Source organism: Tupaia chinensis, unplaced genomic scaffold (genome assembly GCF_000334495.1).
Source record: "Tupaia chinensis unplaced genomic scaffold, TupChi_1.0 Scaffold000215_1, whole genome shotgun sequence".
NCBI lineage: Eukaryota > Metazoa > Chordata > Mammalia > Scandentia > Tupaiidae > Tupaia > Tupaia belangeri.
Window position 1 is genome coordinate 3445836 of NW_006159690.1, and position 13832 is coordinate 3459667.

Consider the following 13832-nt stretch of genomic DNA (forward strand, 5'->3'; position numbering starts at 1 on the left):
TATGCTGGTTTTGGCTCATGTTGTCAGAGGAGACTGGGGCCACTGGGGTGGGGAGCGTATGTGTGGTTTTTCTACTTTCTTTACCACCTGCTTCAAGGACTGGGAAAGAAGTAAGTAAGGAGTCTGCACAAACCAAACAGTCCTTTTATTTCTGCTGTGCGTGGCAGGTAGACGAACTACAAGTGGATCTTTACGAGGTCTCAGAGAGTAAACATCCTGTTCTTGGCAGAGCTCAGTGACGACGTGTGACTCCTATGGCCATTTGGCAAACGGTCATCATCAGTAAATAAAGAAATGTGGGAAGTGTACTTACCTCTGTGAAAAGGTAGAGCCAGAGGAAAGGTGGAAATAACAGTCTGCTTTCACAGTCTTGATTTCTAGAGAGCAGGGAGGGCGGGGCGGTGTCTGGGTGGTGGTGTAAAACAGACCTGGATTTGGATTCCAGTTCTTCCTCTTGTTGAATTGCATCTTGCATTCCAACTCGGCCCATTATTAGGAGCCACCCAGAACGTTATTGAAAAGACTCCACAGCAGATCCTAGACTTAGCAGGCAAAAGAGCATAACTGTTCAACAACATGCACTGGATTAAGGCAGAAGGAGTTGACAGCCTGTGTGCAATGTAGCTAATGACCATGGGCTCTCCAAGATCCTGTTCGGCCTTCGTGTTCCGCAATGTGGTGAGTGTGTGCGTGCATGTGTGCACGTGTTTACATATAGCTAAGAGGTGGTTACCCGAACCTTACTAAAATATGTTAGTAAGATGTTGTGGCTTAAATTTTCAAAAACAACAACAAAAAAAATCCTTTATGTACTTCAGTCTATTACTGAAGGGTTTTTACATTTTCATAGTGTATGATGTCCTTTAGGTTGTTTATATGCATGTTTGCTTTAGTTTATGGTGGTTTTGAAATGGTCTTTTGGGCCAGCTGGTGGTGTGGTGGTTAAGGCAGCTAGATCCCATATAGCTGATAGCACAGTCTGAGTTCTAGACCCAGCAGCTTGAGAAACATGCCAGGATGCCAGGGGTGTGTGCACACACGCACACACACGTGCGCCCCAAATTCCAAAAGGTGGGTGAGTGGAGAAGTCATTGTAGCCCTTCCTGCTTGGGAGGGTCTTCTCTCTTTCTCTCTCTCCTTTTCTCTCTCTGTCTCTCTAGTGAGTGTACATGTCTTTTAGCAAATTAGCATACGTACACATATACATACAAAAGATCTTTTAAGTTTAGTTAACATAAATGGCACTGTGTTCAGATACTTAGCTTATGCTTATTTTGACTCAAAATTTTAGTGTACAAAAATTAATCTCTCATAAAATTTCTACCAATTCAGCACAGGAACAATATTGGTCTTATTTTCCATGGAAGAGTATTGATTATACTCATGCACCATGTAACAATGTTTCTGCCACCAATGGGCCACACAAACAGTGGTGATCCCATAGGATCATAACTAATAGCCTACGTGGGTAAGAGCTATACCATCTGGTTTTGTGTTCCTGTATCGTATGGTGTTCGCACAGTGATGAAATTGCCTAAAGACTCATTTCTTAGACCATATCCTCATTGTTAAGAGATGCATGGCTTGGGACCAGCAGATGGAGTAATGGCTACATCGCTGGACTCTCATGTAGTCAACCACAGTTCGAGTCCTGGAGCTGTTGGCTTAAACTCACACAGGGCACGTGTGCATGCGTGCCCAAGATCCCGAGGGGGGAATGGAGGAGAAGGGATTGCAGTATGGCCATCCCCCCCAGGGGGTGATTTCTCGATTTCTTTGTCTCTGTCTCTCTGTTTCTGGCGAGTGCACATGCCCTATAGCAAAAACCTCTCCAAAAAAAGAAATAGAAAAAGAAAGAAAAAAAAAAGAGATGCATGTCTGAATATTAATCTAAAACTGGTCTTTTCTTTTTTTTAATAAATTTTTTTTATTTTTATTTTTGAGAGTTTTTTTTTTTTTTGCTTTCTCACCCAGGGGCATGGCCACACTGCAATCAATCCCTTCTCCATTCTCCTTTTGGGATCTTGGGCATGCAGGTACATATGCCTGGCATAAGTTTAAGCCACCAGATCCAGGACTCGAACTGTGGTCGACTACATGGGAGTCCAACAACATAGCCATTACACCAACTGCTGGCCCTAAAACTGGTCTTCTAACAAGAAATAGAAGTTTATGTTTAATGATCTGTGGTCATTTCTGCAAGTTTGACTTTTGTTAATATAACAGTTTAAATCTGAGTTTTCAAGCCAGTGTTGTAAAGTACAAATCTTCAGATCTGTCCTGTAGATGTTCATTTGGGTAAAGTCTACAATGCAGGCGCCTCTGCCTGGCAACCAGGGCAGCCTTTCCAGTTTAATGAGCTATGGGATTGCAATGGTCTCTCTGAAGGCAGGCCCTTTGGAAATCTCCTGTAATGCCTCTAACAGCCCATAAGTTACTATATTTAATATTGCCCTGTCTCTCTCCCCTCCCTTCTTTTTCTTTTCAGAAACAGAGTTGTCAGTCACTGCTGAGTTAGTGCCTACCTCATCATGGAACATTTCGAGTGAACTCGACAAAGGTACACAGTGGGGTAGGGGGGAGACACACAGGGAGGTGAGGAGGGAGGCGTGAAACTCCATTTTTAATTCTGGCATGCCCTTCTTTGAAATCAACTGCTTTTCAGATCAGCAGAAGGAGTTGGGGGCCAAAATAAATTCCCAGCTTACTTTATGATCATTTAACATTTAATTACTTGGAGTTCTATGATTTCTTGAGTGTTTTCTTTTCTTTTTCTTTTTCTTTTTTCTCCCCTCCTCTTTCCTTTCTCTGCTTTCTCTAAAATGTTCCACATGGTAAAAATGCTTCAAGATGTGAAATAGGGTCGCTTCTGACCTTCCTGACACTACATCTAGTGGATCTTATTTAGGGGATTTGATTCAGCCTGAGCCAGGATTGATCAGAGCTGTTTGCTGGGTGACCTCTTACAATAAGCATTTGATGTGTTTGCAGGGTTCAGGGCAGAGTATTTGGAATGTTTGTAATTGCCTGTGCATGCAGATGGTAGCTTCCTGTGTGCATGTGGAGAACAGGTTCCTGCTATGAACTTGTTTAGCATTAATTAAGCCCCGCCATATGCTAAGCCTGGGCTACTCTGTGAAGAACTATGTCCTGGGGTGGTAAGTCAGAGCATATTCAAAACCCCTGCCATCTGACTCAACCTACCTTTCCAGTCTTTCGTTTGTTACCCTCTATGCCCCTTCATGCACCTGCAGCCAAATTTCTATTTCATGACTATCCTGTGCTTCACTGCCTGTCTGCTTTTGTCTGTCATTCTTTCTACCTGGATTGCCTTTCCTTCTTTGCCAATAGCCATTCTCTCCCGTTCTGCAGGGCAACAAATAACTTATCCTTCAAGGCCAAGCATAAATTCTGTATTATCCACAGTCTTGTCTAATCTCTCAGCAGGAAAAAAAAACCTTTATATCTGTGGAACTCCCATAGCCTTTTCTCTGTTCTTCTCATCACATTTTCTGTATTATATCATGATGATTTACATACCTGTCTACCTTGCACTGAAGCCTGGAACTTCATTGTAGGTAGGATTTCTATCTTCTTTCCTTTTTTTTTTTTTTCCTTTCTTTCTTTTGGTTTTCATCACAAAATCTAGCAAAGATCTTGTTCCTAGGAAATTCTCAATAAATACATGTAGAATGATGAGTCACACTTTTTTCTAGTGAGACGCCACATCCACACAGGTGTGTGCAAATAATTCTATGTCCTGGGATTATCATGGCAAAAAGAACTTAAAAGTCATTTTGAAAATTGCCTTTTATGGTCAACTCTCTTTTGTCTCCTAATACATTCACTGAGAATTCTCATTTCTCTCTGAGAAGAAATTATTTTATAAAACAATAGGTGGAATGATTTTGCAGGTTTTACTTTATTAGGCAGTATAGGGTGGCAGGATAAAACGAGAGCTCTTTTCACTGTAAATCAAAGCGCATTTAGGAGTTTTTCCTTTTGTCCAATTGGATCTGGATATTCTTTTTCTAAATAAGGATTAAGACAAGTGCTGCATGTTATTTCTTTCCATCTCCAGCATCATGCCCTAGGAAGCAATAGATCCTCAACAAATATTTATGGGTTTTGTGTGTGTGTGTATGTTTTGTTTGTTTGTTTGTTTGTTTTAGTGGAAAAGAAGAAATAAAGGGCACCAAGTGTAAACTTAGTGCCTACTCTGTGCTAGGCACCACTGGGTGCTTTAAAATGTGAATTGATTCTGCTAGCTTCTTATGGCACCAACAAAAATGATATCATTGAACAGTCCATGTTAATGATCAGATTCCAGCTATGGCTATAAGAGGGCTTAAGTATATGCCAAGAAAGACACTAGAGTCACTGGTCAAGAATTCATCCTGCCAAACTTCTACCAAACCAGCATTGTAATTAGCTGTGATTGCCCTTCAGGAAAGAAGGAGTGTCAAAGGCATGAACCTGCAGCTGAAGGGCTGGATGAGGTCAGGCCCAACCTTCCAGACTTTATGGTTGACTTTCTATGGATTCCCCACCCGTCTATAGCTTTTGGAGGAGAGAGAGGTAAAGAGAGAGAGACAGAGATAGGTATTTTTGACAGGGTCTCAGTGTGTTGCAATCTTCCTAACCTGCCCCTGCCTCCCAGTTAGCTAAGATTACAGGTGTAGGTGACAATGCCTGGTGTGTTCACTTTGGCCTGGGAACTGAACCTGTCTCACCCATGTGACTGACAGCCTCCCAAGTGGAGGCACCACTGTGGCTGAGCCTCCAGGGATTCTTGGTTTCATCTTACTCTAGAAGATAATTGATGTATGGTCTTTCATCCCTATTTAGAACAAGAGAGAAAGTGAATTAACTGTCTGTTCTTTAATTAAATCCTATTGATTCCTACTCTGGTTTGGCACTGTATGAAGAATTAGGATCTAAAGACAAATCAGACAAATTTTCCTATCCTCTGTTAGCTCAGAAAGACTGATATCTAAACTTTTTTAAAATAATTATTTATTTAATTTTATTTATTCACTCATTTATTTTAATTGGACCAGAGAGAGACACAGAGGAGGAAAGAGAGAGAGGGAAAGTGAGAAAGGAAGCCACCAAGTCCGGGACTCGAACCGTGGTCACCCATGTGGGAGCGTCCAGCATCTTAACCACCACGCCACCTGCTGGTCCCAAAAGACTGATATCTAAATGCATAATCAAACTCTTCTGGTCAATCTGAAAAATTGAGCCATTGAGGGTCATTCTACCGAATCACAGAGAGATGCTGGTAGAAATGTTCAATAAAAAAATAAAAAATCCATTCACTGCAGCATTACTCACAATAGCCAAGGGATAGAAATAATACAAGTGTCTATCAATGGATGAATGGATTTTTAAAATGTGGTATATATACACAATGAAATACTATTCAGCCTTTAAAAAAATAGGAGACTCTCATTTGCAATATGGGCAAACTTAGAGGACATTATGCTGAGTGTAAAAGTAACTTTCAGAAGCAGAGCGAGATGGCGGTTTGGTTAACAGAGGCTGGGACAGGAAGGAATAGGGAGGTAGAAGAAGAGGAAAGGTGGTTGGGGAAGGGGAGATGCTGACCAGTGGGTACAAAGTTTCAGTTAGATAAGAGGAGTAAGTTCTGGTGTCCCATTGCACAGCAAGGTGACTATAGTTACTAGTAATATATCATTCAAAATGACTGAAAGAGCGGATTTTTAATGTTCTTACCACAAAAAAGGACAAGATTCTGCTGTGTTTGATATGCTAGTTAGACTGATTTGATCATTCCCCTGGATATATAATCGAAACATTACATCCAATAAATATATACAATTATTATTTGTCAATTAAAAATTTTTAAGTCAAACTTAAAATATTATTGTCAGTCTGGCACACAAAAATTAGAAATCCTCAGGTTCCAGAAATGAAGAACAAGTGCAAATCTAGAGCAATGATAAGCGAGGGGACATTAAGCAAAATGTCTTATGAAAATTTGGGATGTATGCATGCTTTCTCAGGCCTGGAGTTTCAGCATCCCATGGGAATGGTTGAAGGCCCAGAAAACAAACTCCCTGCATTAGGCAATTAGGTAAAGAATGATGGCTCAAGTATAAAATAAGGAAATTTTTGCTGAGGACGTGGTATGGAAATCTATCAACGATCCTCATCGACCATGAGAAATCAAAACCCCAACCTATGTTATATGTGGGTTATGGGGTTGGGGTTCTTCTCATGTATTGTGTAAGCCACCAACCAAGAAGGTAACATAAAAATACTTGGTCTGGAATTGATTAAACTGTGCGACCTTGACAGTGGCAAGCCTAAAGCCAGCTCGTAAAAATGTCTCAACAGTTCAGTGCATGAAGGTCTCCTTCCAAAACAAAAATTATTTTAAAAAATCAAAACCATAAAACAACAATAACAGTAAATTACTGCTGATTCTATTTTTTTTTAAATTATAGTGTATGCAAAGCAGGAAAAAAGGTTACCATTAGCAATAGTCTGCATACAAAATACATAGAGGAGTTGATACTTTAGGAACTGAAGATGATAGACCAATTTAAAAGACTTTGACTTCAGAAAGTTCCTGAAGGGCCAGGTGGTGGCACAGTGGTAACACAACTGGAGCCACACGGGAAAGGTCCTGGTGGTGTGCCTTGGGACTTCACTGAGCGTACAAGGTACATGTGTATGCCTATGATCAGGACTGGTTGATTAGGGGTGGATCGTGGTGTGAAGACTCTTAGGGCTGCCTATCTGTCTCTCTCTTATGGAAGACATAAACTTTACAAAAAAGAAGTTTATGAAGAGCTTCAGAAATACAAGGGTTTTGTTTGTTTGGTACAAAAAATATTGAAATCCATGCATGGTGTTTTCATAACAGGAATTTTCCTTGAACTTTTAAAAGGCCCTTTATATGTATGTTTAAATTGTCTCATGGTGAAAGAAGATAGGGAAACCATAGAACATGTAAAGGATAATATGACAAAAAAAATGTAGACAGATTTCAAAAGAATTAAATAGAAATTCCAGAATTGAAAAGAGTTATGGAAATTTTAAAAAATCATCGAATGGATTAAACAGTAAATAAACTCAACTGAAGAGAGAAATAGCAAATTGGGGGATAGATTTGAGATTATATGCTGGTTTAGCAAATGAAGTCAAGTCAAATAGAATGACTAAGTTTGAATCTTGACTCTAACACCTGTTAACTGTGTGACTTGTGACAAGCCACTCTATCTATGCTTTGATCTTCTCATTCATAAGATGGAATAATAAAAGTACCTACCTTAGAAGATTGTTGTGAAAATTCCTCTGGCTAGCAAATCTGATAGACTAGTTGAAGAATAAGAAGTATGAGTTAATTAATGTGGTTATTGCTTTGGGTCTGATAGTAAAAAATCATGAGTACCTCAGCTGTCTGTTAAAGCAGACATATTTGTGGATTGGGGTAGATTTTAGATCCTGTTAAATCATCCCAGTTAGTAGCTGCACACTGTGGCCTTCCACACATGAGCATTCACCAATACAAACACGCCTTCTCTACTTAAGCATTCCCTTAAACATTCCCTTACCACCCCACTCCCCTGCAGCGCCTCTACAAACCTACTCATGATTCAAGCAGGCAGTTTTTCTGCCTTGGTGGGCCTTCTAGAGGGAGAGACAGACAATTAACAAATCCTCCCATCAACCCCATTGACCATGCCATCGACAGTGCCCCCGTATTACTTCATATCTACTTTGGCAAGAATCCTTACCATGCTGTATGTATATAATGGAATTATCTATTTCTGCCTGTCTTTTTAGTCAGTCTTTCTTATCTATTTTTATGTTCTTATTTATCCTAACACAATGCCTAATATGTAGTAAAAAACATGGTGTTAAAAATCACCACCTGTGCCAATTCTGAGTGACTGGGTGTGAATGCCTACTGGGTATGAGGCCCTTGCTAAACATGTTGCATGCATCATTTTAATTCATACCACCCTGTGCTGTGAAACAGACAGGCAACTGAAGCTCATCAGATAAAGAACTTGGCTAAGGGGCATAGCTGGTGAGTAGCATTGCTAAGATTCCCACCAAGGCCTCAAGGCCAAGCCCAAGGACTCATGTCTGACAGGACAGTTTAGTGCGCTGTCTTTCTTACATCCATACTCCTACTCTTGTGAGGCACATCCTCTCACATGGAGAAGTAGGAACATATAATCCATCCTTGAAGTGCTTAAATGCCATCATCCTCACCCAGTGCTCTGTTCCATTGTCAGTCATACTCTAGCTTCCCATCCTCACTCAGTCCTTGGTTTTCTGTTAAATGAGTTTCAGTCGATGGCCTAAAACAGTTACCTGTTTATTCTTTCCAACAAGAAATGTAATTTAAGAGACAAGGCCACCCGGGAAGATGTGTTGAAAGCTAATACTGATGAGTCATGGGAGCAATTTCTGAAACAAATGCTTCAGAACCACGTACTGTCTAAAATAAATTAATCTACAGGGGTTCAAGCTCAGCTTCCCGGTGGGAGGTGTTGGAGTGGGTATGATGAAGGCCTCTTTCTCCTTTCTCCATAGTTAGTCCTAAGAAGTCTCAAAGGTTCTCTATAGAAAGCCAAATGTTTCTTTTGGAGAAAGGACTGGAAATTGTACCCATAAGTAGCAGAAAAGGAGGGAGCCTACTATGTATCTTAAAAAATAAAATAAAATAAATACTGAGGCCTACTTCCAACTGCAAATAGTTTTCTGCACTGAAAGACTAGATTTGGGGGGGAATTTTTGTCCTGGCTTGCTTTTTTAAATGGAGACCTGGCTTTCTTTACCAGCTTGAAGCTTTACACACAGTAGGGAGTTGTACTGTGTGATTCTTATGAGCACAGGCACTAGAGTTTTGGTGGGAATATATTATGTATCCCTAAAGTTGTTTTCCCAGCCAATGAGCATGCCTGTGTTGTGATAGGACAGGTGCCTGCAGTATCACAATCGAAAAATGTATCTTAGACTCAGTCCTTTAGTCTACCTCTTCCCTCAGAGCCTCACCTCTAGGGGTATGACCAGGAGCAATTGCTTTCTCTTCTCCTGTTCTGTGTTATTTTATTTCCTTGGCGTATAAGTAGTATATGTAAATTGTGTTAATTGGTCTGTAAATTGGAGCTTGATTCTTAACTATCCAAATGGAGTAACTGAGTCATTTTGACATGCTTTACTTGTATACATTTGGAGTAGGTATAATGGACGAAGGTTGCAGAAGAGAGATGAACTTTATTGGGAGCTTTGGCACTTGGTGAGCTGATAGTACAATCCTCCTGGGACTAGGGTCTCTAAGAGCTTGTCTATCTTTGTGTTCCATTTTCAACTGCTAGCTGCTTTATAAAATTCTTGGGTAGCCAAGACCACCCAAGTTCAGCAAGTTTGGTCTTTAAGCAACATCTTCCTAAAATTGATAACTTAATTTTCTTGAAAGGCTAGCACCTTGACATTGTTGGTTTCTAAAGCATTCAAAGCCTCTGTAACCTCATACAAACAAAATGGAAAAAGTGATATTGGCATCAAAGAGTTGTTGAAACTCATAATCCAATATATAATATAAAGCCCAGTCAGTCTCCAGCATAGATCAGTGCTCACTATGGTTGTTCTCTTACCCCTACCCATCCTGGTCTCCTTTTTCCCTAGAAGATAACAGTATGATCTGGGGAAAGGGCATTTGACAATGAACCTAGGTTCTAGTCCCACCTCGGCTCTATTACCAGGTCAGTGACCTGTTAGTTAAGCTCTGGGCCTCAGCGTTTTCACCTGTGGAAAGGGAAGCATGAATCCTTCTTCTGGGTACTTTACCCATGTTCCAGTACTATATTGTTCTGTCTCCAGTACTGCAGCTATTAAGTACTTAATATGTGGCAAGTTTAAAATGACATTTCATGTGAATGTAAAATGCCCCACTGGATTTTAAAGACTCAATGTGAAAAAAAAAATTAAAACATTTTGCTAATATAATAATTTTTATAATGATAGCATATTGAAATTATAATATTTACATATATTGAATTTAGTGAAATATATTATTAAAATGAATTTTTATTATTAAAACTAATTTCCCTGATCCTTTTTAAAAAGAATTATTTATTTAATTTTCCTTATTATTATTTTTAGTTTGTTACAGGGCGCATGTGCTCACCAGAGAGAGTCAGAGAAAGAGGAAGAGAGGGAAAGTGAGAAAGCAAGCCACTAGCTCTGGGACTTGAACTGTAGTTGGCTGTCTGGGAGTACAGCACCTTAACCACCATGGCACCTGCTGGCCCTCTCTGATCCTTTTAACGTAGCTACCAGATGACTTAAAATTGCATATGTCACTCCATTTGTGCCTTACCTTATATTTCTATTGGATAGCACTACTCTAATGATACAGTAATTGGAACCTTAGATAAATCTCTTAACCTATATTTATTCATGCAGCATGAGAAGATGTCCTTATATCCCAGCTTTAAAATTCTAGGAGCTATTGTGGGTTTTGATTCCACTCCAAAATTAGTTTTATTTGTTATACCTAAGTCTTAACTCAAAAACAAAAACAGAAAAACTTCATAAAAAAATTCTAGGAGATTTTTCTAAAAACTGATTATATACTTGTATATAATGCTTTAAAATATAGAAAGTACTTTGCATGTAAGGGATTATCATTACTGATTATAATTTAATCACTGATTATCAGAATCTCTCTTGTGTGGAGGAAAACAATTTGTGAAATAGAACCCAAAGCTTGAGGAATTTGGTTTGATAATGGCTTTCACAGAGCATGGCAACAGAACCACATAACAAGTCAGGCAATCCCAACTTCAGGTTAATGGTTGGTTCATTCAAACAGGGCCCTCATGATCCAGCCACTGTCCCCATCTCTTAACTTCACCTTGCACTATCTCCTGTGCTGGTTCTGCACCAGCCACACCAGTGTCCTTTAGGTTCTCTAGCAAGCTGAGCTCTTTCTGGACCAAGGGCACTTGTTCCTTCTACCCAGAATCCTCTAAAAAAACTCCTCTGGTCTTGGCACCATTGTTACTTCCTCAGGGAAGCTTTTCCCAAACATCCAAAGTTAGTCTTCCATGGTAGTGTCCTTTTTCTTTATAGCAAAATTTTTAGAAATCTGGTCTAGTTCTGGAAGCAGTGAGAGGGAGAGCTTAATAAGAAAGCAAGAATCCAAGTATATCCAGGGAGCTTCCTTCCAGCTCTACTAGGTCTTCTTTATCTCTTGCTAACAACAATCTTTTGGTCCCTTTGCCTAGAACCAACATGGAAGCATATGACATAGAGCTCAGTTTCCTTTCAACCAAGCCACTCCCTTCCAGATCCTTGTTAATTCCCTTTACTTGACAAGTCTATTCACTTTAGAGAAAGAAACTTCCAAGATAAGAGCTATGGACTTCTGTCATAAAATAAAGGGAAGATGACCCTTTACGACCCAGCAGATTTTTTTAAAGCCTATTTAGGGACCAGCAGTTAGCGTAATGGCTATTCGCTGAACTCCCATGTAGCTGACTGCGGTTCGAGTCCCAGACTCAGTGGCTTAAACTCACGCCAGGAGCGTGTGCGTGCATGCCCAGATCCTGAGAGGAGAATGGAGGAGAAGGGATTGCGGCATGGCCATCCCTCCTGGGGGGGGGGGTGATTTCTCGCTTTCTATCTCTGTGGTCATCCTCCTTGGGGGGTGATTTCTTGCTTTCTATCTCCCTCTCTCTGACTTTCTGGCGAGCGCACGTGCCCTATAGCAAAAACCTCTTCCACCCCCCCCCCCCAAAAAAAAAGATTTTTTAAAGCCTACTTAAAAGGGGAAAAGTTTACCATTGACTCCACTGCAGAGTGAAAGGGATCCGCCTCACCGCTCAGTGGTCTTTTCCAGACAGGCATTCTAGCTCCAGCTCTTGGCACCCAATCCCTCACATCATTTCTCTTCTCCTCTATCAGCTGCTGTCACTGGGGCATTCCATTTGGAGGAATGAGGCCCCTTAGGGTGCTCCACAAAGGGCCAGCCTGGCTGTGTGAGGAGCATAGAGCCCCAGCTCCTTCCTCCCAGCAAGCACTGCCCTGGTTGAGACAGAGGAGCAAACAAAGTTGGAAATGTTGATGCTCCTGTTTTTACCATTTAGAATCAGGGTAGAGATTTATCTACCTCCGCTCACAGGTCTCAGATTCCTTACTCCCTTGGTACATTTTTGATCGTTCCTGGCTAAGACAAGGCACATTCTTGGACTCATAAATAAAGAAGGAGCAGAGAGTTTCTTGACTTTCCCAGGCTGTCTTTTTCCTTGCCTGCTTGTTTTTCAGTTTGGATTTAAACCTTAGCTAAGGAACCGCACAGTGTACCTACTTTAGAAATGGTTTTGGAGTTTGGCTTCATCATGCTTCCAGAAACCTGTGGACTGGGGCACTGCTCATGGGGATCATAGAAGGCCTTTCTGGTCCTGGACCTATGGTTTTGGTTAACTCTTGCCTAAAGACTTCCAGGCTTTTGGACTTAGAGGCTTTTTAACCAAGGGAGGAAAAAAAGAGAGATCAACTTTCTCCCTTTCTGTCCTTAATTTTCTGAGGTAATATGTAAAGAAACTGGGCTTAGAGTGAGAAGTCCGCGGTGATATTTAAGTTCTATGGCTAACTCCAGGTCCTTGAAAATTGAGCTTCAGTTTTTTATTTTTATTTTTCATCTGTGAAATGGAGAAAAAAATCTCAGTTTTCCAGGGCTATTGCAAGTATGGAATGTAATTATACATGTGAGAGGACTGAGCTCAGGACTCAGCCCTTACTAGATAAATATAAAGATGGATAGATTGAGATTGACACTTTATAAATGTGAATGTGTTGGTATAATGCCATCAGTTTTTCCACATGGACATCAAGAGTAATACCACTCACCCTCATGAAATAATATTAGCGTTGGAGGGCTTTCAATGTGCCATGAACCATATTGAGCGATTTACATGAATTGTTACATTTAATCCTTATAACAGTTCTAAGAGATAGTATGTCCATTTTATAGATGAAAAACCAAGGCTTTGAGAAAAGTAGTGGATTGAATGGTGTCCCCCCAAAATATATGTCCAAGTACTAATTCCCTGGAACCTGTGAGTTTTACCTTATTTGGGAAAAGGTTGTTTGTACATGTAATTAAAGATCTTAGAATGAGGTCATTCTGCATGACCTGCATGAGCCCTAAGTGCCTAGAAGTATCCTTATAAGATAGAGACAGAAAGAGTGTGTTTTGTTTCATTTTATTTATTTTTTTAATGGCCGGGGGGAGGGGACACATGTGCTAGCTGTAGGGAGACAGAAAGTGAGTGAGAAAGTACCCTGGTGGGGCATGGCAACACTGCAATCTCTTCTCCATCTTTCCTGCTTTTCACAGTTTGGGGCATACATTCACATGAATCTGGTGTGTTTTTCAAGTTGCTGTGTCTAGGACTTGAACCATGTAGTCAGCCATGTGGGATCCAGTCACCTTAACTACCACCCCACTGACTGACCCAGGGGAGATTTTATGCAGACATACAGAGAAGAAGGTAATGTGAGGTTGACACAGAGATTGCAGTGATATAGCCAGGAGCTCTTTAATGCCTTTTGGGGGACATGTCTTTTGGGGGGGATACCTTTCAATCCACTAGTTTTCTCAAAGCATTGATTTTTCATCTATAAAATGGATATACTATCTCTTAGAACTATTATAAGGATTAAATGCAACAATTCATGTAAATTCATGTAGCTTTCAAAAACCGGAAGAGGCCAGGAATGGATTCTATCCCAGAACCCTCAGAGAGAGTATGGTCCTGCTGACTTTTGAACTTCTAGCC

The 13832-nt window shown here is 40.5% G+C and overlaps 1 protein-coding gene across 1 annotated transcript in view; it reads left to right on the top strand.

Annotated features, from left to right (window-relative positions):
• The first annotated feature begins 633 nt into the window (after window positions 1-633).
• The window catches only part of ROR1 (ROR family WNT receptor 1), a 178464-nt gene continuing 165265 nt past the window's right edge, over window positions 634-13832 (top strand). The window contains exons 1-2 of the mRNA XM_006147546.3: window positions 634-682; window positions 2489-2560. Of these exons, the coding sequence (XP_006147608.1) occupies window positions 634-682; window positions 2489-2560 (121 nt within the window). The remainder of the gene's footprint in view (window positions 683-2488; window positions 2561-13832) is intronic.